This window comes from Thalia democratica, chromosome 4 (assembly GCF_965202585.1).
Source record: "Thalia democratica chromosome 4, ktThaDemo2.hap1.1, whole genome shotgun sequence".
NCBI classification, from domain to species: Eukaryota; Metazoa; Chordata; class Thaliacea; order Salpida; family Salpidae; genus Thalia; species Thalia democratica.
In genome coordinates this window covers 51678407-51705617 of record NC_139168.1, presented here as the reverse complement: position 1 = coordinate 51705617, position 27211 = coordinate 51678407, and the positions used below count along the sequence as shown (strand labels likewise).

The 27211-nt window shown below is 26.3% G+C and overlaps 1 protein-coding gene across 2 annotated transcripts in view; it reads left to right on the top strand.

Annotated features, from left to right (window-relative positions):
- Positions 1–3986: 3986 nt before the first annotated feature.
- Positions 3987–27211, top strand: part of LOC145834035 (uncharacterized) — a 41284-nt gene continuing 18059 nt past the window's right edge. Inside the window, exons 1-8 of one of the 2 annotated variants that reach the window (XM_082941356.1) lie at positions 3987–4067; positions 15387–15411; positions 17812–17870; positions 18858–19016; positions 20201–20458; positions 20650–20896; positions 25469–25553; positions 26881–27087. In XM_082941356.1, coding sequence (XP_082797482.1) covers positions 3989–4067; positions 15387–15411; positions 17812–17870; positions 18858–19016; positions 20201–20458; positions 20650–20896; positions 25469–25553; positions 26881–27087 — 1119 coding nt within the window. In that variant the 5' untranslated portion in view covers positions 3987–3988. The remainder of the gene's footprint in view (positions 4068–15386; positions 15412–17811; positions 17871–18857; positions 19017–20200; positions 20459–20649; positions 20897–25468; positions 25554–26880; positions 27088–27211) is intronic. The other variant, XM_082941357.1, reaches the window with a different exon arrangement.

The window sequence follows — 27211 nt, the reverse complement described above, 5'->3', positions numbered from 1 at the left end:
TTAAACATCAGATTTTTATTTTTAAGTGAAACAATAATCCCCTTTATTATCCAAGGTTTAGCTTTTAGTTTTTGATCTTTTTTATTTAAAACTTTAATTGGTACATGATAAAACACTGTGCTACCAAACACACACTCAAACTCATTCCAACACTCATTTATATCTCTACCTTTTGTAATACTCATTTTAAATTTACCCAAGTTCCTATTAAGATTATTTAAAAAAATGTCAAACATCAAACTTACTTGAATCTTGAACTGATTTTTGATAACACAATACATTTTTATTCTTTAAACATTTGACTCTACAAATAACAGGATATGGTCAGATATATCATAATCTACAACATTTACATTTAGCTTCTCACACCCAAAACTAGAACAAACATGGCCAATCAAAGTCTAGAGGAACAATCAGGAAAAAAGTCTAGTTAGGGAATCAATAAATTGCTTAGTACCAGCACTAGAATTACAATTCAAATAGTTGCAAGTATGCCGATCTCTGTTAAATAAATTAATATTTACATCACCACCACTTATAAAATAATTTTTCTTTTTATTTAGTTTATCTAAACCATTAAGGAAATTTACTTTAAAATATTACATGTGGAGCTTGGGTGTCTGTACACATTACCAAGTATAAGAGATTTATTAATTTTATTAGTTAAATAGAGATCCACAAATCATCTACATCACACTGCTCAAAAGACACCTTATACAACCTCATAAGAGTGACAAGCTCTAACAACAAATGCGACACCACCAGATTGATTACTATTAGATAACTTATTTACAAAATTATACCCATACAGCTTACCCATAAAAGGTCTCAGACTAGTCAACCAAGTTTCACAAATACAAGTTATATCAAGTAGATTTTTCACTAAACTTGAAATTTCCTTAATTTTATGTAGAATTGCTTTTATGCTTCTAATATTCATGTAAACAATACTAATAGTATTTTCTTATCAAAATTCACAAGACTTAAATCTAAATATTGGTCAACATCTCTTATATTGATACTCATATTATTAGGTTTTTTAAAGCAATCATATTCAAGATCATCAACATTCTGAAATGGAAAAACAAATTTTAAAAAAGTTCAAAATTTTTGTGACTCTTTACAAACTAAATCACATCTATATCAAACAGACATGTTCAAGTCACAATCTTCACAAAAAAAAGGTAAAACATTTTAGATATTTCAGTAAAACTCTTATTTGATATACTGACACATTTAAAACAAACTTTACAATGCACACATTTGTCTTTAGAAGAAAATATTTTAATATAAATTTTACATAAGTCTTCACTCCTCACAATGTCAAATTCAAAATTATTTGTACATTTTTTACAATAAAATAAATAACTGTTATAAGAATAGAAATTAAAGTTAAGCTTAGATAGCCCAGAATAACTTAAATGTATCAACCTTTTACACTCATCATGATATATAGATTCAAAATTTAGAGGTTAAAAATATTTTGCATAAACTCTACAAATCTCAACAAAAGCAGTTTAAACTAAGTTTGTCTTATTTAATCTCATTTAAAATATTAGATAAGGTCTCAATAAAAACTATAAAAAGTAAATAAAATTTTTAAATTAAGTGACTGTTAGCAATCTCTTTTAGAATTTTTTTTTAACTCTACACAACCAACTAAGACATCCTTACTTGTTTCATTCTCCCTCATCAATACAACCCCACCAGACGACCGAGAGAACTTCCAGCCATTAGCCTTTTGGAACCTATTTGTATGGTAAAGAAGGTCGTCCCTGTTAAATGGTTCTCAATATTTTTATCCATGGTCTTAAGATAAGAATTTGCCAACTTTTTTCTCTTTCATTATCTTTACCTTCTGCTCAAAAGATCTAAATTTATCCAATATAGGATTAAATACATTGTTCTTCTCTTCAGCCTTTCCAGTTGGTTTCATTCTTCTATATAAAGCAATATCCTTTCTATGAATCCTTGGGTCAACTATTTTAAATGTGTTCATCACCAAACTTTCTAGATTCTCATTGTCTAATAACGGTATCCCTTGGATTTCAGCATTTGACCTCCTTGAAAAATTATCTATCTGGTTAACTTTTTGGAAAACTTGCCACCTCTCTTAACTTTATCACCAATCTCAGATAATTTTACAATATCTGCTTTTAGCAATTCTATTTGATTTTTTTAGACATTTTTGTCTTTTTCCAGTTTTTTGAAACCGCCACTAATAAATTTCACTGATTTTTCTAGTTCAACAACTCTCTTCTTCTAGATCACAAGCTCCTCCTTCAGCTCCCTTAAATCTTAGAAAGACCCCCCCCCCCAGACCTTTTCCAAGGTCAGCTTTCACTTCCATAATCAATTTTTCCAACCTATTCAGAATAGTTTTTTGCATAGACATATGAATCTAATAAAATTACACCTGTCTTATTCTTATTGAAATAGAATGATTTTTAACTTAACATTTAGCCTTAGATTTTTCATAAACCATTGGTAAGTTTTTATAGAACATGGTTTCCAAGACTTTTTTTTTTGTAAGGCTACCTTTGAAGAAATTAAAAAAGGTAATTATAATATTTCTCAAAAAGTTACCCTCTTTTGAAAACCTTCTTTTTGCTTCATCCAAAATATTTAGTAGAAGTTTTAAACTATAGCCCATGCCCTCATAACTTTCTAAAACGGCCCACTTTGGGAAACCCTGATCTTGTGCAAGCTTTAAAACTATGACTTTTTTTGCCATTCATCAAGGACTCCATAATATCTAGAAATTACAGACTTATGGCCCCTTTACAGTTAATTCTATCTAGAAAATTTGTATAAGTTGTATATAAAAAACCTTTATGAATATGAGATCATTTTTCAATGCCAATTTTATCTTGTAGTTCAATAATTTTTTTTTTAAGCCCAAAAAAGTCATTACACTTTAATAGATAAGAAAATAACATAATTATGGTTGATAACCAGTGCTAAATTTGTTTTCCAAAGGTACAACATGTATATTTATGAAAATGTGTATACAAACAATTTAAGACTTTACAAGATTAATTTTTAGTGAAAGTCTCTCCATCCAATAATTGAAAAATCATTTAAAAAATTTAAATTGTACAAATCCTCTGATTAAAAAATAATTTTATATACTTTAAAGTTTTTAAATTCTTTATCTAACCGTTTCCTTAGCTTTTTGAAATTAAGCAGTACGTTACAAGTTGATGATTTTTTAAATTGCATTTAACTGCTGTCATATAAGAATTTTATCTTAGGCTTGCTAGTTATCAAAGACTCAAACTAGTTTTTGGCCATGTACGCTTTTTTTTTTCTAAAATGATAGAATCCTTATTTTAAAATAGCACATTAAGGATGCTCAGGGTAATTCAGGATATATTGAAGTTTTTATTATTCTCAGGATGACTGATGATAACTCAGCATTTTTTGATTTTTCTTAATTAAGCTGACTTAAAGTAGTTTTTTTTTATGAAAAATTCAGCATATTTTTAAGATTTTAAAAATATCAGGACAATGTTTTTTTATATATTTAGAATGAGATTTAGTTGCAATATTTTTTTTTAGTTTATAACCAATTTTGTTAAAAAGTTTTTTATTTAATTTTGAAAAGTTTAATAATAATTTTTTTAATAACTCGAAAAAAATCCAGGATGACTCAGGACAGTTTAAGGTTACATAGGACAGTTTTTTGACTGAAAGAGTGGCAAGTCTTTATTTGATTAAAGATAATTAAAAGTATATTTTAAAGAGGCTATTTTTGATTTAACTTTTTAGCTTGATTTTTATGAAATGTTTGTTGCTACAAAGGAAAAACTATCTAATGATTGTTTTTCACCTAAAATAGTTCTCAATAGTTTATTGTCTAATAACCTATTCTAAAATATATATTTTTACTTTACTTTGTTCATAAAGTTACTACTATTTTTTTTGTACTAGTCAATCACTAAACATAATAGTTTAGTATTTTAATAATTGTTTCTACAGAAACATAATGTTTAAATCAAAGTTACTAACACATTTTAGCTGTCCATTTGATGCATGCAAATTTGTTCATTGCCCATTTAACCATGGTGAGTTATTTTGTAAAGTAATATTTTTAATTTAGTCCAAAATTTATTTTAAGCTATTTGATTAGTTAAAGTTTTTAGTGAAATTTTAGATTATTTTTTGAGTTATATCTGTATTTTCTATTGTTTACTTAAATATCATAGTGGTCTTCATGTAAAAGGAAATTAGATATTAGCAATTGTATACCTTTTTGGCTAAACTTTGTGTAACAAATAAACCTTTAAAAGTTGTTTTATAGAACGTAAACAAAATAACTTTAAAAACTTTATTACATCTATGCTGTATTTTTTTTTTGTTAAGTTAACTAGATTTTATTAATCTAAAGTTGACTAGATTTGAGATTTTACAAAAAACATTGGTTTAAGTCAGTCTTTTTATTGTAAAACTATGCTTTTTACTTAGTTATATTTTCTAAAATTGGGTTTTTGTACTTTTTGTAGTACTAATACTTAATTCATAATTTTAAATTTCATTACTAATGCTTAATTGACCATTTTATTATATAGTTTTTAATAATAACCTTTTAATATGTATTTGATTTTCTTTTTTTTTGGTTTTACTCATAAACTTGAGCTAGTTTTGTCATTAATCAAGCTTTTTTTGATTCAAAAAGCTGTTTTTTTTTTGCTTCAATAGTCTAGAACAGAGGTCGGCAGGCAGTAGGTGATCGCGGGCCAAATTTAAAGTTTACAAAGTCTTCGCGGGCCGCAGTTTTAGTTTTAGTGACATTTGAGTAATATTTTGGTTTTAGTTTTAGTCACACTAGAGAAAAGTTTTACTTTTTTTCACCTTATTATTTTAAACGACTTTTAGCTATACATAAAATGCCTATTTAATTTAACATTTATTAGAATAGAATTTACATTGACTACTATACTTAAAAGTTAATAAACTTTGTACTTTCATAAGCACTTGATAAGTTAAACTTAATACTTTTCTAATTTTACTTACATCCTAACTCTCTATAAAAACCTAGCTTAAAAGACAATTTATGGGTTACTTTTATACATTTGTTATATTATCAACCCTTTTTTCATATTTCTAAGAATATTTACTTCAAAAAAGGTTTTGCATGTTAAATAAGTTACACTTACTAAAGAATTTAGTGATCAGTTAACTTAATAAAATTTATACCTGTTTGTATTCCAGAAAGCTAAAACAAATTCTTTAACATAATTCATTTTCGAATACTTTGAAGTCAGCAGATACTGATGGCTCAGTATCTGCAAGACCCGTTAACTTATTTTTTTGTCTTAAGCCCTTCTTAGTCTTAATCATTCTAATGGTATAGTAATCACTTAAATACTAGCTTAAATTAAAAACAACCGGTTATAAATTACACAGCACAGTTTAATTAACAATATTTTATAACAAATGTGATTTAAAAAATACGTATTAACTCAAGTAAAATTATACAAAAAGTTGATAAAGCTAAAGAATAATTCAATAATTTCTTTAATAAGCAACAAAGTTTAATCTATAATTTGGTACTTCTTTTAAAGCAACAAATTTACAAAAGTTTAAACACTCAACTGCAATCCACTCAGAGTTCCAATTCAATGATATGTCATCAGCCAGAGTTCAACAATAAACTGACCGTTGCTACAACAAGAATAGCATTTTGTATTAAAAATTCGTCGTTAAGCAAACGTCATAGTGCTTTAATAAATTTAAACTTGTCAGTGTTTACAACTAGTTATTTTGTAAACTTATTAACTATTATCACAACGCAGGGCAGATAGCGATTACATTTTCCTTTCTTTTTACCCTTTTTTGGCATTCTTGGCCAGGCTCCAATGATAAGCCTCAATGTCATGAGTAGACAGGAAAGAAAAATCACACATACTGGTTTGCTAAACAACTACTGACGTAACTCATTAAACTGCTTCTTTTCTCTTGCAGCTGAAACAGGTTGCCCGCCTGCAACTCATCACACTTCTCTAGACACTGCTAGTGATTTCAAAAATGTCACGAATCCATGACTTGTCAGTTTTTTTTTTTAGTACCAAATTAAAAATTAACCACTTTTGAAGATATTAAAAAAAAGAAAAAAAATTAAAAAGGAGAGAAAAATTTGTATTAAATTTGTACAGGTAAATAATATTTTAATTGCAACAGGTAAAAAAAAAAAATCAATTACTAATAAATCATTAAATAAACTAGTTACCAAAGAAATAAATAGAAAGAAAATAAAATTATAACCAGTTGTTTTCCATTCACTACCCTTATATATACATAAACGCTTAAAAACAGTAAAAAAAAGATACTTACGCCGAATGAACGCTTAGAATTCATCCGAGCTACATGCTTCGGCATAACTTATGGGGACTTTTTAGTTCCCTATTGTAGCTATCGATCTCCCTACACGATGCAACCCTTGGAACAAAAGCTTTCACGTTCCCTAGTCCTGAATTGTTCTGAAAAATCATACTTTTTTCTGACTCGTAGCCAGATTCACTTCTTTCTGACGAAGAATCTCGATACTTGTTATAACTGAAGCTTTGCTTGAAGCTTCTAAGATCTTTCCTTGTAAGTTGTAGGCTCAAATCGGAATTGTAATACCTTCTGCAACTATTTGGTCTCCTATTTCGCTGCTGCTGATTGCTTAATTTGTTGCAGCTGTCGTACATGTAACTATTTCGTAGAGGCGGTTGCTGCAATTTGAAACTTTTGTTATAGATGTGTCTCTTATCTTTAGCATACCGTGAACCTCGAACTGGTTTATTGTTTGGACCTGTAACATTAGCAGCCTCTGGTAAGTTTTTACTACCAATGACAACATCAAATTCAACTACCTCCCCTTTTGTAACTGATTTCATTAATTTTCTAGGGTTATTTTTGATTATGGCACTATAATGGATAAAAATATCACTGTTTAACTCTTCATTATGGATGAAACCATAGCCTTTGCGAACATGAAACCACTTGACTTGACCAGTCAATCTAAAGGCTATAGGTTTTCTGGGAACAAAAATTTTCTGCTTAGATACTTTTGACTGCTTTTTAGTGGATTTACTTGTCACGTTGGTTGGAACTAAATGGCATGACAAACAATGAGAAGCTTCAACCATCTTTGTAAGAGGTTTTCTGACCCCATCCTCAACTCCTCTTACTGTGTGTAGGACGGGAGCTCGTTTTTTTGGTGGTGTTGTTGCTCTAACGGAGACATAGGACAAGTTGCGACTGCAGCACAATAGTCTGCACTATATCCCAAGTTAGCATGTTTGTGACAAAGCGCGTTCTGTTCGTAATTCGTGCGCTTGTTATACCCTTCCTCGAAATACCCCTGACTACGATTGTGCTCATTACTGCGGAAATGTTCCCTTTTTTGTGGAATGTTCTCATGCCATTTTTGTTTGTAAGAGTATCTCTTATTGTGCTTAAATCGCTGAGGTTCGTATGAAAAGTTTTTAGCATTTTCAAAGACCCTCTGTTCTTCAATATCGCATATAAACTCCGTGCGCCTAATAAACTCATTATATTCAAGCCCAAAACATTCCTTAATTTTGTTTTTTAAATTATTAGGGGCATGTCTGTGCATAAAGTATTTAATTCTGTCTTCCTCTTTAGACTTTGCCCATTGCTTAGCTGCCAAAAACAAGTCCTGGAATTGAACTGGCTCTGGCCATGATGGGCTTGCACCTAATATACGAGGCAATTTGCTACCTTTGCCTTGTAAAAAGTTAACAAGACTGCTATACGTTCTGTCTTCGTCATGTGTTTCAACGAAGTCAATTATATCTGAACGGGGCCAAATTCTCTGGAGAATTTCAAACTTCTCCATTTCAGATGTTATACCATAAGCCGTACACCGGTCTGCAAAAAAACGTAACTCCACAGCCGGATCGCGTACAGCATCAATTTTTTGAAAAAGCTTACAATTTTCAAGAGTTTTTTTCTTGAAACTTGTTTGTGTTGACATTTCGCCTAAAGCGTGCGAGGTGTGATTGTTAAGGGTGAGGCCGCTGTCATTTATGGTCTTATTGGTATCTAATCTTCTATAAATTGCTTTTAGTTCATTTTTTAGTTTATTTTTTTTCTCTAAAACCTTAGCTTGCTCTAATAAGTGAGCTAAATCCTCAACGTCTAAGTCAACTTCATCTAAAGCATTAAAATCTACAATTTCATTATTTTCCCTAGTCTGCGCGCTTACTTCTGTTTCATGAGCGCTGTTTATGGTCGCTTGAATATTGCTGGGAGATTGTGAGTTCGATATCAAGTCAGAGTCGCCATTGAAGTCAGCAGATACTGATGGCTTAGTATCTGCAAGACCCGTTAACTTATTTTTTTGTCTTAAGCCCTTCTTAGTCTTAATCATTCTAATGGTATAGTAATCACTTAAATAGTAGCTTAAATTAAAAACAACCGGTTATAAATTACACAGCACAGTTTAATTAACAATATTTTATAACAAATGTGATTTAAAAAATACGTATTAACTCAAGTAAAATTATACAAAAAGTTGATAAAGCTAAAGAATAATTCAATAATTTCTTTAATAAGCAACAAAGTTTAATCTATAATTTGGTACTTCTTTTAAAGCAACAAATTTACAAAAGTTTAAACACTCAACTGCAATCCACTCAGAGTTCCAATTCAATGATATGTCATCAGCCAGAGTTCAACAATAAACTGACCGTTGCTACAACAAGAATAGCATTTTGTATTAAAAATTCGTCGTTAAGCAAACGTCATAGTGCTTTAATAAATTTAAACTTGTCAGTGTTTACAACTAGTTATTTTGTAAACTTATTAACTATTATCACAACGCAGGGCAGATAGCGATTACAACTTTAATATAATATCTTATTAGTAATTAGTCTTTTACTAGGTTGCTACTTAAAAAGCAAAAATGTCTGAGTTGTATTATACCAGCCTAAGTTTATTAAAAGTTAAAAAAGTTAATAAATAGTTGTTAATCAAGCTTAAATACCTAGTTAAAATATCATCATTATCAGAAAGAAAAGAAAGTGTAAGAAAACAAGAAAAAGTTACAATTAGTAAACTACACTACAGTCATAAAAACTATTCTGAGAATTTGAAAATAAAAGTTTTACACATACCTAAGTTTTCAATCGTTTGAAACAGCCTGCCTGTTTGTGTAGCAACCCAGTTAAAATAAAGTTTACAACATATAAAAATAACGAAGGTTATTAACAGTAAATAAATTACATGCCAAAAAAAATAAAAGTCAGGTGGAATGGACAATTAAGTTTCTTAAACAAATTTAACAAAACTATAAAACTTTATTGAGTCATTAACGTAGAAGAAAAACTTATTATCTATTAAGCATTATCACAATTCTTTATCTGCAATAAGAATATTGCATCAAAAATTAGTAACTGTAAAATAAAAGACGAGCTACAACAATAAAAAAACGTTAGTTAGGAGTTATTGCGAGAAACGATAATAAAATAAATCACCAAGGTCAGTTCAAACAAAGCACATGATTATTTTCAGTAACTACAGAATGATCAGAAAAAATTGTTAAGGCAAGTTATAAAGTAGCAAAATTTATTACTTAAAATGAGATACCGTTATAATTAAAAACTTTTTTGAAGAACTCATGTTGCGGTAATAAAAAACTTATGTTTATTTCTACAATGACAACAAGAAGTTGTGTTTAGGAAATGCATTAAGGTTATAAAGTCGCATAAATCAAAATAGGATTTTAATCAATCTGTTAACATGAGAGCACTGATAGAAAAACTATTTTTCATCTGAGAATTTTTATAAGAGATGTTTTTACTAACTTTGACATTTTAGTAGAATTTTTTGGTTTAGTTCCAACGCGAAGCACAACAATCGGTGAAATATACAAGTAAAGGTGCAATGCACCAATACAAAGTTTTTGAAAGTACACTCCTTCTTGTATTTTTAGTATAAAGTTTAATTAAAGTAAAAAAATGTCTTAAAAAATATATCAATATTAAAAAATACTGTTAAGCTATGTTAATATATTTATTAATAAAAAAATATTTATTTGGTAAATTTTTTGTGTCTAATCGAAATTTCATTACTTTACATATAAAAATTGTTTGAAATTTCAGGTTTTTAAAATATTTCTCAAATTCAAGTTTTTTTCCACAATTTTTAAGCACAAACTTTGAAATTCAAAGCTTTTCCGGTATTCAAGTTTTTTGGCAACACTGGTTGTTCGCACTTAAATGTAAACAAAAATATAAATAACATTTTGAATTATATCAGCTGCAAAACTTAAAATTTAACATATAATATCACTCAAACTAACACTGTGGATTAAGCAAAACATAATCATAAGTTTAATTTGCTAATCTTTCAAGCAAAAAAGCCAGCTTGAGTCAACAAAAACATTCCTGATAATTTTGTATACAAAAAGCAATTCTAGCAAAAAACTAAAAAATGACTTAGTTGGCCTAAGATTTGAAGTCCTCAAATAGTGATAGTCTGAGTGTGTGGCAATGTTTAATTGTTTATTTGCTTGAACTTGAACTATTTTGATTAACAATGTACAAACTTAACAATTTTACCATACCTAAATCTAGTTTATATTAAATAGGTAGCTCGAAAAAACAGCAATAGTATGTATACATATGCAAAGCATAAAAATTAATTTAGTTTGACAAAAACAATGTTTGAAAAATGAAAATGTATACCTATCAGAAAATGTATTAATTTACATCATATATATTTTTTTAAATGTGTCTGTACAAATTTAGATACTACATGTAGAAACAACAATATTAGAAATTTATACATAATTTAAACTTTAACTAAGGTTTTAAATAAAAAAAGATTAAAAATATGAGCATCTCTTAAAGTTGGTGTGCATAAAAATTAATTTAAATGGCAAGGAAAACTTCTAAAAAATTAAAATGTGTCAAAACAAAAATCAAATCAACCTTATTTCTTATAACTATGTTATTTTTAATGTTTTTACACTAAAATATAACTTTTACAAACAAAAAATCTATAAAATAAACTTAGGTATAAAAAATATTGAAAAAGAATATCTAAGCTATAAAGAAATGAATCTTTTGTTAACTACTGTGCATTACTTTTGTACAAAATAGAAAAAAATTGCATTCAGTTTTTTTAAAAATAGGTATTATATAACTAACTTATTAAAGTCAAGCACTCTTTACACTCTTTTTTCAGATAATTACTTGCTATTGTAAAAAAGAAGTTATTATGAAAATTAGAAAAATATCCTATTAGAATGCTAATCTGTCTAATTTACATTTTAAAACTAAAATCAGTATTTTCTTATAGTCATTTTAAAATGTAATACAGAGACTTAAAACCAAACTAATTAAGTTAAATAGAATTACTGAAAAAAATTTAACTTGAATTTTTTTTTGCTCAGCGGGCCACATTTACATACTCGCGGGCCACAAAATTTTCTTTCGCGGGCCGCATTCCGTTTAAACAATTAACGTGCTCGCGGGCCGCAGATTTACCCTTTGCGGGCCACAATTGGCCCGCGGGCCGCAGTTTGCCGACCCCTGGTCTAGAAGGCAATCATGTGAATAGTTTGTGTTTAGTTATATCTTATTGTGATATATGTTCATCACTTAGTAAATTAATTTATAATGTGGTTAGTTTTTCTAAAAAAAATATTTTACAATGTTTAGTTTAAGTTCATACCAAATTTTACTAGTTATAGTTTCTTTGAATTAATTAAGCAGGCTGCATAATTCACTCTTCTTCCATCATTATAGAGGTCTAAAATTTTGTACAATGTTTGAGTTTTAGCAGTGTGTGCAATTAAGCAGTTAAATATTTTATGATAAGTGTATTTTAACAGAGAAAAAGTCTACTGTACAGTGTGAAATGTGCATTCCATTAGCTCCAATCCTAGCCAATTGGTTTGTAGCTTCAAATGAAAATTCTAAATTACAAAAAAACTTTAAAATCAAGCCTCTTTTCTACAAAAAGTTTGTAGATGATACATCTGCACTCATGAAAAAAAAACACAGATTTAAAAAACTACTATGAGATGAATTCTTATGCAACTTAAATAGTGTTTAGTATATCAAGAGAAAATTAAGAGCAAGAGAAAATCAAAAATGTCTTATGCAATGCTTTATGCCTAATGTATAGTTGTAATATATGAATACAATAAGCCCAAAATTACAGTTAGAATCTAGAAATATCCACTGACAGAAACTACTGTTTTCAGACACTAAAGTAAAACAGCTATCAAACAAACTTTAAAAAATGTCTATATAATACCAACAGACACGTGCTTAATAATGCAATACACTAGTGTCTGTCCATAGTCTTAGAAGCTGAATTTGCAAAACTTATATCTAAAGTTTGAAATAAGAACTAAAAATATGCTTTAAATTTTTTGTTTAAAAAAATAAATTATTACAATTTGAAATATATTAAATAATTTCTTTTCGGTACTAACTTTATATAAAAATTTGAGACAACAACTCATTTTGCAGTATATTTTATTTTTTGTTAACTAAATTTTTTTTTTTTTTTTTTAAGCTAGGCCCGGTTGAAAAAGCTGACTCAACTGTTAAAATTGAGAAAGCTTTTCAAAAGAAACTCAGAAGCTGGTATGTTAAAGGTTTTATTTCCCAAGATGTTTATGAGTCTATTAGACCAACTGGATCCCAATGCCCTAAACTTTATGTACTTCCAAAGACGCATAAAAAAAGCCTTCCATGCAGACCCATCTTAGATATGATAAATTCTTCCCAATATAAAACAGCAAAATTTTAATTCCTATCTTAAGTCAAGTTTCTAACAAATTTTCCAAATTTTGCGTAAAAGATTCCTTTAATTTTGTTGACAATCTACGTAATAACCCCTGTTTATCCGACCAAATGTGTTCTTTTGATATAAAAAGTCTTTTTACAAATGTACCTTTAGATGAAACCATAAACATATGTGTAAACGAGCTTTATAATTCAAATCTAAATCCACCAATGTTTCCAAAAGAGATATGCCAGAGTTTGTGTTATATATAGCAGCTAAGAACGTAGAATTTAGGTTCAACAATTACATCTATAGACAAGTTGACGGTGTCGCGATGGGCAGCCCCTTGGGTCCTGTGTTAGCAAATATATTTGTTGGCTATTTTGAGTCCATTTTATTTACAAATATAGAAAAACCTCTTAATTACTTTAGATATGTTGACGATATTTTTATTTCTTACAAGACAGACTACAATGTGGATGATTTATTTTACCAAATCTCCAACTTACATCCTTCACTTAAGTTCACTCGTGAGCATGAAGCTGATGGCTCTTTACCTTTCCATGATGTCTTAGTTCAAAGAACACCAACCTCTTTAAACACATCCATTTATAGAAAACCAACTTTCGTAGGCCAATATATTCCTTGGCAGTCTTTTTGTCCCACCTCACAAAAAACCAACTTAACATCGTGCTTAGTTTTTCGAGCACATAAAATATGTTCTAAGGTGAAACTAAGTGAAGAAATCAGTAACATTAAAAGTATTTTTGGCTCCTTAGGTTACCCTTTAGAAATTATTGAAAAAACAATCAATAGGACTACCGCGAAGCTTGTCAGCCCTACAAAACACGGCCCAAATAAATGTGTAGTATATTTAAGACTTCCATATTTAGGAAAGGAAGCTAAGCTTTTTGAAAACCAAGTTTTAGAAACCGCAGATAACACTTTTGGGGCAGTTAATTTAAGAATTACTCATTCCACCAGAAAACCACTTAACGGAATTGTTAAAGATCTCACTCCTGATCCAGAAAAATGCAATATAATCTATAAATACAAATGCCACTGTGATAGTGAGTATATTGGGAGAACTTCGCAACGATTTCACATAAGAAGGGACCAACACGTGACCAACGCCTTGAGAAACTGGAGATCTATGGGACTAGTAAGCCAATAAAAAGTCAATCGGCAATAGGTGAACATTTGTAAAATATTTTAGAATGCGCAAAAAACTATAACGATAATATGTTTTCAATTGTTTGTAAAGGACGTAACACGTATCATTTAAGTGTTTTAGAGTCTATATTTATTAAAACTAATAAGCCAAGTTTATGCAAACAAAAATTTGTTTATAACTCTAGTTTGTTTATTTTATTGTAAATTCGCTACTAAGTTTTGTTTTTGTTGTTTAATTTTATTTTAAGAAAGTCTAAATAAGTCGGTTTCCTCTTATTAAAATTTCTAGTACTTAAGCTTTATACTTTAAATTTTTTTAAACAACTTTATATTAGCATCGCCTAGTACATGTAATTTTATTTACCTATTATGACGCATAATCTTACAATTTTATTAATTTTACTATTATAGAAAAATCTATTTAGTTATCTACAAAAACTATTGAAAAGGGTAGATTGAAAAATTTTTAGTTAACAAAAAATAAAATATACTGCAAAATGAATTGTTGTCTCAAATTTTTATATGAAATACATTACTAAAAAATGATAATCCACAAAAACTAAATCAGCCTAAATTAAATAAATTCCTGGAAATTGATTTATTTTAAAATTCATCAGTAAAAAAAAACTAAAAGATTAAGATAAACACTGAACGGAATGCAAACATTTAATATTTTTTTCTTATTTTACAATATTTTTAATTACTAATTAAAATTCCAAATACGTATAACATATATCTATGTAATCTGACTGGCATACACAAGCAAGAAAATTTCTGACTACTTCAGCAATAAAAGCAAATGCATAAAAATACTTGACTTAAATGTCATTTATAAATACACTTGCTCTGCAGACCAGAACACCTCCTACATAGATATTGATTCAAGTGTTCCAAAATATTACAGACAACTGTGAAACTGACAAAAAACAGTGTAATATTTGATCACCTGTTTAATTGCACATACTGCCAAAACTTTGAATTTCTGAAATGATGCAAGAAGAGTGAACTTTACAGCTTGGAATCAATAATAATAGGAAAAAAAGGCTTAAGCTTCAGCTTTTTTACTTCAGCAATACTCAAATTATATCAAGAAGCAAAAAAAAAAACCAACTATTAACTAATGAGCATATTTTTACTTAACTTTTGTTTACTTAGAAACCATGCTGTTTATCTAAATTTTATTTGTATACATCATAATATGTTAAACTTACAAAAAAATCTTAACTCAGTATTTAATTTTAAGTACATTTTTTACTTGGAAAGAACATAAAGTCAAATACGTTTGTATAAAATTAAAAATAGAAATAAAATAAGTAATTTTATCGTATTTATATAAAGTTGCAAACGGTATTTGAAAATAACAAAATCTTACTACAATATATACTTTTGTCTCGGAATTCTATAATATCTGTATTTATTAATGTTGTTCTAACTATGACTAGATTTTTGTTTTGCAGCTTCTAAAGAAAATGATGCTGAAAAGTGAGTTTAGTTTTTAATGCTAAATTGTTTATATTATTGATTTTATTACATTACCTGTTTTAATTATTGTAAGTAATATTTAGAAGAAATGTTTTAGTTAAGGAATAAATTATCAAAAATTCAAAATAAGTAAAGTTATATTTTATAACATTTATAACAATACAAAATAAAATTCTTAATTTTGTTATTATTAATTTTAACTTTTATTACAAATCGTGATTAGACATTTTTATATCAGAGCTAAAACATTAGGGCGTTAAACTCTAAAAATCTAAACAAGAAATACCCATTAGATAATTAAAACAGTTGAAGTTCTGTAAGTCATGTTATATTTCTACCATCATTTAATTCTTTTTAACTGAAAGGGAATGTGAAACATAAATTATAAATTTAGCCTTTCAATATTTTTGTATTTATTTACTTTATAAGATTTTACAAATTAAAGCTTTTACTATAAGTTTTTCAAAAAATTAAAATCATATAAACTTGTTATACAAGGTATATCAAATTTTTGATTTAAAAGATGGTATAATATTACTTAATATTTAACAGGATTGAAGAATAAATTTTTATTTAGTTTGTTAAGTATTTTGATAACTAATGATGAATTTTTTAAGATAATAATAGATAAATAAATATGATACAATGTGCTACATAATCTTCCATAGTTTATTTAAGACACAAATAAACTTTGTTTAGACAGAATCGACCAAATATCAGATCTTCCAACATAAAGTTTAACTAAAAATAAAATAATTTAAAGAATTGTGTTATAAAACAATGTTCCAATATAAATTTCTTCACTCAGCTTTGTTAGAATTGAACAGAGCGGTACATTGTTACCATACTATGTCTGCCTAATGGTGACAAACCAGCAAAATATCGCATTAATGTCAATGGTCGTGTAATCAATGGTCATCTATGTCAACGGTCGTGTAATGCAGATTAAAGCTTACTGAGTATAAATAAAAAGTTTTTGATAATTTATAATTTCTTATATTTGTTGACAAATAAAAACTAGCTAACATGCACAAAAGTTGATGTGCGAAGATTTCAAACAGTGTTACAAACAAGCTGTTTAATATTTTTACGAAAAATAGATAAAAACATTTAAATATAGGTACTGTAACAAAGAATGTTTTAAAGTTTTGTATTTATAAGTAAGTAGTGTTCTTAAAATATATATTTTTTTTATTTTGAAATAAATTAAATACAAGGCTGCCAAAAAACCTGGAGTCCTGAAATATCTGAAATTGACAGTAAAGACGAAAAAAACCTGTAATTTCGAACAAAAATTACTTTAAACCTGGAGTTATAAATAATTTATACATGTAGAACAATGAAGTTTTGATTAGAAGCAAAAAATCTGTCATATAAAACATTTTTAAATTTATTTATTTTTAACTTATTTGAAGTAGCATTACAGTATTTTTTCAACATTTCTATAGTATTTAAGACAATTTTTTTCTATCTTAAGTTTAATTTGTACTAAAAATAGATTAAAAACAGACCTTTTTAAAACTTGAAGAAATTCAAAAAACCTGGAAATTCAAAAAAAAAACATTTGAAGTTCTGTTTAAAAAAAAAAATTAAGAAAAATTTTAAGAAAAAACTGTTTAATTGAGTTTTGGTTAACTTACATAGGCTATATATCTCTGGAATGTAAATAATTTTTTTTCATCGACACTTCAATAATTTTTTGAACACTACATACTTTTTTATTTTAGCAAAAAGCACATATTAAGTAAAGTATGTTTTTTTTTGCTTTTCACCAAACTTATAATTAATAAGAATTTATTAGTAGTTGACACTTAGATAAATCTGATATTTAAGAAAGTACTAATAAGTAATTAAATGTAAAAAAAGTCTATTTATCGACAAACATATTTAAGATTTAAGTTTGTGAACATTAAATTAAACACAAAAATAACTTTGACTTCAATTGAAATTTATTTTTGAATAAACTAGCAGGATATTAAGTAAATCAAATTTTAACAAATTTTATTGTAGCTATAGAATATTTTTACTGTTTTAGGTATGCATTTTAACAAACAATCAGCTGATAGTTAAAAAAAATAAGCTAAAATAATTTGTAGAAATAAGTTACATATTGTATTGCTGGTAATTGAAATAATCATAATAAGTTATTTTTGTATTAAGTTTACAAAATTAAAAAAGGTTTTATTTTAAATCCATTAAATTTTTAACTTAAAATAGATATTAAAAGTGATTTTGATTTATATTTTAGAACGTTTTTAGTGTTTGAATTTCAGTTATGAATTTTACTTAATGAAATTTAAAATTACTTTATGAAGCACACATAATTTGTAAGAATATAATGTTGAAGTTGCAATTTTTTGTTTGGTAAGACTCTTATATTTATAAGTTTATATTTTTTAGTGTACCTATGGAAGTCTTCATTATTTCTGATGATGAAGAAAAACCTATGTCTTTAAGTGGTAAGTACATCGGTTAATTTATAATTTTTAGGTTACTTTTAAAAAATGGTAATAGTTTTAATATAAAAAAAACTATTTACATATTTGCTATAGTATTCGTATAAAATATTTAAAACTTAACAACTATTGAAAAACATAGTTTGTAATTTTTATTATTTTTTATTTTAAAAGACTGTAATTGAAAAGCCTTTTGTGACAGACATTTATAGAAATTGTTCATTTTAAGTTATTCTAGAGACCACTATTTATAAATAAGTTGAATGGTCTATACCAGTGTTCCAAAAGTGAGTCATATGGCCCCTTTGGAGGTTATAAGCTGCAAAGGGGGGCCATTATTTGAAATTAATACTATATATTCTGGAGTTGGTTACAAAGAGCAAAAAAAGTCTTAGGGTAGTTTTAATAAATTTTATTGCTTTTTAGTTTTCTTCAAAAGGGGCCTATGTAAAAAGTTTTGTGAATCTCTTTTCTATACTACTAAAAGCATATCTTATAATCTTTATATTAAATTCTTGATTTTTAGTTTTTAAATTAGTACTTTGAATAAAAAAATAATAAATGTTTCAACTATTTTGCTTCTAAATATATTTAACAGTTATGATCAAAGTTTTCTGAACTGCACTTTTACCTTGTAGTAAATAAAAAACTCAATTTCTTTTTTTGTTTAACGTAATTTATTTATTTGAGTTGTTAATTAATTAAAAAGTTAATTCACATAATATTACGTTGTTTTTGATCTATTGTATTATTTTTTTTATATATGGTATCCAACATGTAATATTTTCTTGATTAATTGTGTACTATATTCAATTAAAAAGTGAGTTATATTAAAAATACGTAATGCGTTTTTATAAACTTACTATTTTAAATTTTTAATTAAGAACTTTTATATTATATATACAACATATTTAAATGAGTTACTGGTTAAGTTATTTCATGTTTTGTTTTTATTTCACTATAAAATGAGTTAAAATATTTTTTTTTAAGTTGAGGACAGTAAAGAAAAGAATACTATTTTCAAAAGTAATAAGAAAAATACAGCAAGCAACAGCAGTGAGAGTGATATTTCACTTAAACGAACAACTAAAAAAAGATTTTATCAGCCATTTTTAAGTAGTTCCAGCCATTCAGACTCAGATGAAAAAGGTAAGGTCATGATAATCTTAATAAAATAATTTTTAATAGCCTTTTACCGTGTTTAGTCACTAAGTAAACTAAATATTTATCTTTTATATTGATACTTAGTATGCAGCAAAAAAAAAAAGTTAGGAAGTAGTTTAAAGAAATCTGTTGGAAAAAAATTGATTGAATAATAATAGTTTACAGGAAAATTAAATTTAATACTTTATTTTCATAAATATGATTCAAACTGATTTTATATGAAATCTTGAGCTAATTATAAGTTAATTTTGCAGTATATAAAAGTTCAGTAAGCTTATTTTTTTTATTTTAAGCAGTAGCAGGCTAGTTTGTTTTTTTAAAGAGAATTAAAGATAAACTAAAAACATTTTATTAACATAAATCATAATTCTTAAACTTTTTTTCACATTGTAAAATTTTTGAAGGTTGAGTATTAGAATATGTAGTTTTTCACTTAGATTAAACTATAAGTAAAGACTAAACTGTTAAAGTTTTAAAATAATTGCTTGAAAACTGTAGGATAACTAAAGTTTAAATTAGGTTTTTTAAACTTATTTAGTATGCTTCTTCCTTAAGGAACATTTTTAATTTTTCAACTTTGCTTGTTCACTAATTTTTTTTAAATTTTATTAATCAGTACTTAGTATACACCCTTTTATCACAGAAGTACTCTTAGCTTATTTATTTGTCCTAATTGTTGCACTAAGTCTTGTTAAGAAGTATCAAAAGTAGCATACAAGAATGAAATATTTTATACTTAAATAATTTTTGAAAAATAATTCATAGCTGATCGGAATATTTGTACAGAGTAAATTATTACAAAAACTATACTCCATAAATTAACTTTGACTCTAAAATGAGAGCTTAGTTTGTTAAAGAATTTAAAAATTTTAGGTGAATTATGTTATGTAATCATTTTTGTAAAAACTTTATGATAAAAACTTTAAGAATATATTTTTTAAGTTCGTTACCTTAATTTTTCAAAAATCGTTTCTTGTATCTGTCTTAGCTAGTATTTTGAAATTGAAAAATAAGAACCTTTATGACTAAAGATCAGTCATTTACCTTTACTGTGGCCTTCGTACTTTTGTAGTTTGAAAATAATAAAATTAACTTGATGCTTGAACTGATAAAACTAATTTATCTGTGTATAATTTTTATAAATTATATCGAAAAATAATTTTACTTAGATCAAAGTTGGATTAGAGAAAATAATGGATCATTTATTCACAAATATCTAATTCCTGAAACTTTATCATTAGTGGAAAAGGCACGCAGAGCTCCCATAATTTACAATAAAAGTCTTTTGTCAAAATTTTCTAATTTGACTAAAAAAGATGTTCATAACAAAAATTTTAGTGCATTTGTAAAACTAACTGATCTTGAAGAAAAAGTTGGTAGACCAATGAAAAAAACAGAGTCTTTTCATGATTTATTTGATGAAAACAGTTCGTTTAATTCTTGCCTGATAATTACACGGTCTTGTTTTAATTTAATTAAGATTTTAAATTGATATTCACAAGCATAACAAATAATTGTTTGCAAATACTTACATTTTACATTTTCAATGTGTTAAAAATATAATTAAATCGAAAAGAATATTAACATAGATATGGTAACTTTGTATATTTACATTTAGAGAGCATCAAAAAAAATAAAAAAATTGAAGATAAACCAAATTTGAAACACAAGAAGACCAAATCAAAGTTCAAAGCAACCCTTCCAAAAAGACAAGCATTGAGAGATATTTTTGGTTCTTCAACAGACTCAGACGAATACGAAAATGATAAAAAAAGAATAAAGTTAAATACAAAAAAATCAAAATTAGTATTAGTTGAAAACTCAAAAAAGAAACTTCCTGAAAAAAATGAAGTTATGAATTATAGGTTTTGAAAGTTTATTTAGTTTTATTAGATTTTTAAAAATTATAAACTTGGTGTTCATTAAAAATTAAACATCTGAAATACACATATTTTTTCTCAAAATTATATGAATTTTATATATTATTTGGAAGTTTGCCGTCGTTAATGTAATCAAAACTAAATATTAATCTGTAACTTTTACTCAAATGGTTTCAACATCCTAATATCCTAACTTGATCTAAAACTCTTCAGAAACTTACTTTAGGAAGTCTTTACTATGACACTCACTATGATTAATGATAAGTTTTACAAATAATTTTACAGTATAAAATTAAAGTGAGTGAAAGAGATTGTTAGAAACAACCTAGATAACCATAATTATTAGACTTATTTTGTTTTAAAGGCATAGGGGGGGTCCGACATTTTTTTACTAAAAATAACTTTGGATCTTATATGAAAGCTTAAAGTACAAACTACAAGCCAGTTTTTATATAGTTAGAAATATTATTTAACTCTTGAGATACTGTAATTTTTATAAAAAGTTTCCGATACAAACGTATGAACCGCAAGTCTTTCAGTGTCAATTTTCTCGGAAAATTAAAAAATCAATAAAAACCTATCTTCTCCTTCATTTTTTGAGATAGAGACATCAAATTTTCAGGAAACGTGCCTTTTACAGTTTAAAAGACTTTGAATGTTGAAAATTAAAAAAAATTAAAAAATAATAATTTTAGAAAAAAAAACACAAAAAAAAAATGGTGGTTTTTTTTTTTATAAAAACTTTATTTTTCAAAATAAAAAAATCCTGAATTCAATCTTTTTAAATTTTGATAATACACGTTCTGTGAAGATACGAAAGATTGTGAAATAGTCTTTTTTAGCGTTTTTAGTTTGCGCCTTCCATTAGGAACCTTTTGAGGTCACCGACTTTGACTGCTTATATCTCAAAAAATATTTCGAATTTTTCCAAACGGTTAAAAATGTCTGATAGCTCGTATAAAACTCTATAAAATAAGATCAACTTGTAAAAATCAAGGTGGACCCTTCCCCCTATGCCCTTAATATAAACAAATAAAGTTTAAGACGACTAAAAAGAACTTATTAAAAAAAAATAACATAAACTTTTGCTTGCATAGGACGAGTTAGTTAAAAGATTCTGTTTAATTTAATCATTTATTTTTAACATTGTAAAGTTTTTTAAATACTAGTCCTTTTACATTTTGGTGCAAAAATTTAGTTGTTTGAAGTACCGCTATTGGATTTGTTTCGTATTCCCTATCAATATAGTTGATGTTTAATCTATTAATTAGTGAATAATTTCAAATAGTTTCAGCATTTGTTCTACAATATGTTATTAAGATCTGCAATAGCTTTTTTCATGGTAGTATTTACAATTATATACTAAACAACTCTTGTAACGTTAGATATTATTTCTATTTCATATCAAGTCTATAAATCACGGTTTCCCAAAGTAATTTTTACTATCGCTTTTTAGCAGAAATTAAAAAAAAAACGTCCCCTGACAGCCAAAATCGTCCCCAATAGTCGGTGTTGTTCACTTTCGGAAACATGGCTGTAAATAAAACTAAACTCAAAACATCACATTTAAAAAATATTTTTTCTAATGATTATTTGTAATATTTTGTAAAATTTTAATAATATTCATACTGCCTTTATGATTTTAAGTGTCAATATAGTTTCCCTGATTAAAATACATAGTTTTTATATTTTTCCCAAAGGATTGCAAAACAGTCACATTGTTAATTAATTCAAGTTAACTTCAAAAAACAAACAAACAGTATAACACATATTCAGGCGGTTACATGACAATTCAAATTCGGACAATTCAAGTTCTTACTTACATGTTTAAAGGGCCACAACTCAAAAATAATTATATATGAAAAAAAGCGTATGTAGGTTTATTAAATACCTACAGTTTTCTTTTGTTTTTGACGAAAACAAACTTTAATAAAAAGTCTTTTATTTATTACTAAAAATTAGTATATTTTAAGACAAATTTTGTCCATATATCCATAAATATTAAAAATTCAAAGAAAAAACATAGTGTTTGTATGTATTAGTTGGTCCTACATACCCATTTTTTATTTCAAAAAAGTATAAATTACTTTTTAATTTGTGGCCTTTTAAAAAAATATTATGAATTTGAATTGTCGTAATTTGAATAGTCGTGCATCCAGCTAAGACTGTATTGAACGCATAATTTAGGCTAACTTTTTTTTTTTGTGTAACCAAAACTAGAGTTTGTAAGTTCATCAAGTTAGTTTGAAACTCAAATATTACTTTTATTGTTTATCTTTACAGCAACCACTACAAACAACTAAATTTAAAAAAGTCTATAAAAACAACTTAAAAATAGTTAAAAAGTGTATAAAAGTTATATTGTTAACTTAAATGCCACAAGTTGCTGAGCTACATCCGATGAATTTCAGCTCAATTCTGATATTGGTTGAACAATAGATGAATTTTTTAAACCTAATTGTTTTAATTCCGTTTCTCTTTTTTATAAAAACAATAAATTAACATTTTTACTCATACACCCCGAATTACATATATTCAAGAACTAACTTTTTATATACCTGTTTCTATACAATGCAATAGCTATAATTTTTTAAATGCTTCCAAAGTTTAAACACATAAAGTTATAATAGCATTTTGTAGTAGGAAGATGTTCAATTTAGTTGGGAAGAAAAGTAAAATGAAAACCTCTTAAGCGCAAATTTTCAATTTTTAGATAAGCTTACTTCAGACTTTTCTTCATGTTTTATAGAACTTCGATGCTGATTTTACCTTTATCTAACTCTTTACTAAATTTTCATAGTTATACAGTTAGCTTTAATAATGTTTAAAGTTCAAAAGTGTTTGAGTTGGCTAAAATTTTAACAGTTTTTACATTTTTGAATGAAACTGTCTTGGGTAAGCAGAAATAATATAGCTACTTTGTTCCTTGTGTTAAAACTATATTTTTTGTTATTTGAACTATCATTTGTTTACATAAGTAATGTTGCAAACTTTTTGAATTTTATTGATTACACCAGCATTACTTATAAAACTACAATTAAAAAATAAATACAATTCATAAATTTTATTAATATACTATTTAATATCGATATTTATTAAAAGAAAGAATTAAAACGGCGTTAAAAATTATTGGCCTCAGAAGTGTTCAGTTTACATAAAACTTTCTTACAACTATCATGTTTCTGATAGGTTTGCTAAGAAAACGTTTAAAGGAATAAGTTAAGTTTTTGGCTCAGTTTAATTTAAAATGATTCTTTACACAAATCGCCTCTTAAGTTGAATCTACAAAGATGTTCACCCACCAAAGAAAATATATTATCAATTATAAGTTTAGTGGCACTGTGCAAGTGATTACTAATGGGAAATACTTCTCAAATGTTCCACTTAGGGTTGATAAGTATGTTTCGAAAATCATCAAAAGTTTGATTATTAGGGTCTGTGTAAAACCAAATAAAAGATACTTTTCTTCGATTAACTTGCTAACCTGAATATGCTAGTAACTTTAATGATGAAGACTTATTAAGTTTTTGTGATAGATGATTAACGTTTTCAGCTAATATTTTAGAATCTTTGTTTGTACAATCGTTATAACCTAGTTTATTTTAAACAAAATGTTTTTTTTCTGACCAACCATTCTAAATCTTTATATTAATTAGCTTTTTACCATTATTGTTTTTTAATGTAATGAAATAGTTATTTATGTTATTGTAATTTTAACAAAAGTATAATTTTTATTAGTAGAATTTAAAGTTTTAATATGTTCAAATGATTTGAAGTAATTTTGGTCAACAGTTTACTTAAAATAAAATAAATAATTAATTATGTAAGTCAAAATTTCCAAATTGATGTCTTATGATAAGATGTCCAATCGTTATGATAAATTAAGTTTTAATTATTTAGTTTAGATTTAGATTACACTTAATTTTTGTTACTAATTGCCCAAATGTTTTACTGATGAAATTGAGTGGGAGTGCTCTAAATTAAGTTCTAATAATAATGCAATTATAATTTTAAGTATTTTATTTAAGTTATGCACCTAAAAAATACTTAAACATAAAATGTACAATTAGAGTTGGCAGTCACCCAGGAAACTCAAGACTCTGATCGTATCTAAATATTTTCTTCGGTTTTTGTGCTTTGTGTAACTTATTAGTGAGTATTTAGTTTAAAAATCAAATCGTTACAAATTGTAAGCATTGCTCAAATGTTTGAAATGAGTTATAAAATGTAAAATAAGTTATACTAAAACTTTAAAATGGTGTATTATTTTATGATATTAAATGTAATTACAATTTTCAACTTTTTAGGTTTTACCACTTTAAATTTTACTATATATCTTTAATTTTTTTGTATCACTGACAAAATTGCGCTGATTCAGCCTAGTTTTATGTTGCTTATGATGATAATTTGTCTTAAAGAATGGCAACCTAGTAAAAATTTAAGTAAAATAAGTATTAATATGTTGGTTCAAATAATTTTTTCTAAACTTTATAAGAAATACTACTATGTAAAGTATTTAAAGCTTAAACTATATTTTTGATAATTAATTTTGTTTAGATTGAATTCTACGGGAAAATTTAATTTAACAAAATTGACAAAAACTATAGATGAAAAATGGGAAAAGTTATACGAAGGCAAACCAGTAAGAACTTTAAAACTTACTTAGCTTCTATTTTTATTAATTTATATGAAGTTAAGACAATAGTTTTTGAAATATATTTGAGTAGATTAAACTTTTTTTTAAGTTGTGTAAATTAGTTTAAATACTAATAACATTTATTTAAATGTTATAAATTTAAGTTTTTCTTTAATTAGTACTAACATTTTATTAAAAGTTAAATTGTAGGAATAAGTACCACATTAAGATTAGATCGTTTATGATATTCCTGGCAAACTAGACTATAAAGGCTATTTTTGTATTCGCATATTTATTTTTATTTTAATTATTGGTTTAAAGTGTACTGAAAATGTTACAAACCAAAAGTTTAACTTAAAAAGTATTTAACTTGTTTGTTTAATTAAAAAAGTGTTAATGTGTCTGTTTAAGGAAACAATGATTTTATTTATTAAAAAAAACTTACGCAAGTAGTCTTAAAACAGTGTAAAAAAATTAATCACCAAGACATTGTACCTGCTTCCCTATAATTTTGCAATATTCTGAAAAAACTCTATAAATCCCTAGAAATTACGGTTTTTTTGCTTGGTGATTGAAATTTGAAAGCCAAAACAGCAACACCGCATGGTGAAATAACACATAAAAAATATTTGAAACTTTTTATAAATCAAAATCTTTGCAATATCAGTAAAAAACTGTTTCTCTATCTCGCCACCTAGCGGATACTTTTCCTTTTTATATTAAATACAATTTATCTAACGTTTCCTTATTTAACTAAAATTAGAGCTCAAAAACCCTCGAACTTTCGTGAATTTCTTATTAAGACTGTGCCTATAAACGGTAAATGGTATTGTATACTTTGCTTCATGTTTGTAACGTTTAAAATTCATTGTTTTTTTGATAATTTAATTGGTTTAAAGTAATTCTATGTTTTTATTATTTGAGACAGTTTTTTACCCTAAACCTATTTTTATACTATAAGTAGACTAAATAACTTTTATTTTTGAAAACCTGGTAGAAATTCAGAAAATTTTCAAAACGTTTCTAAAAAACCTATGGCAACCCTGTATCACTATTAATTAAATAAATTAAAATTAAAAGTGCATTTAATTGCCCATACCTACTCTAAACGTTTACCGAATCAGTTAGATCACTTGCAATAATTTTAGCCAAAAAATTAACTAATATTAAACTATATACTATAAACTTTCAATAAAAGTTATTTTATCTAACGATTTTTTATTATACGTTAAAAACTAATAAAAAAAGTAGTAAAATTTTTTACCTCTGTTTAATAATAATTTGCAAAAATGTTAGTTTTGTAATTTTTAATATTTAGAAAATAATGTTTTAGAACGTAGTTCTTAACCAACTAAAAGAAATAAGAAAGAAACAGTTTAAAACCTCAAGCTTTGATAATCAAGCTTCAACGTCTGTAGTAACGAAAAACATAAAAGAAAAATATAAAATCAAAAACAATTCTAATAACGTAAAGAGTAAGACTAGTGTCAAAAATAACTTATTTGTTAGCAGATGTAAGGAAAACAACTCTCTTAAAAAGGTTAGTTTCAACAATTGTATCTGAAAAAGCGGTTGTGTTTTACTAATGATAAATTCTGGCAAATTCCAAAATATACAGTTCCTTGCAAAGAATATCTATGTTTTCACATTAACTTAGCATCAGA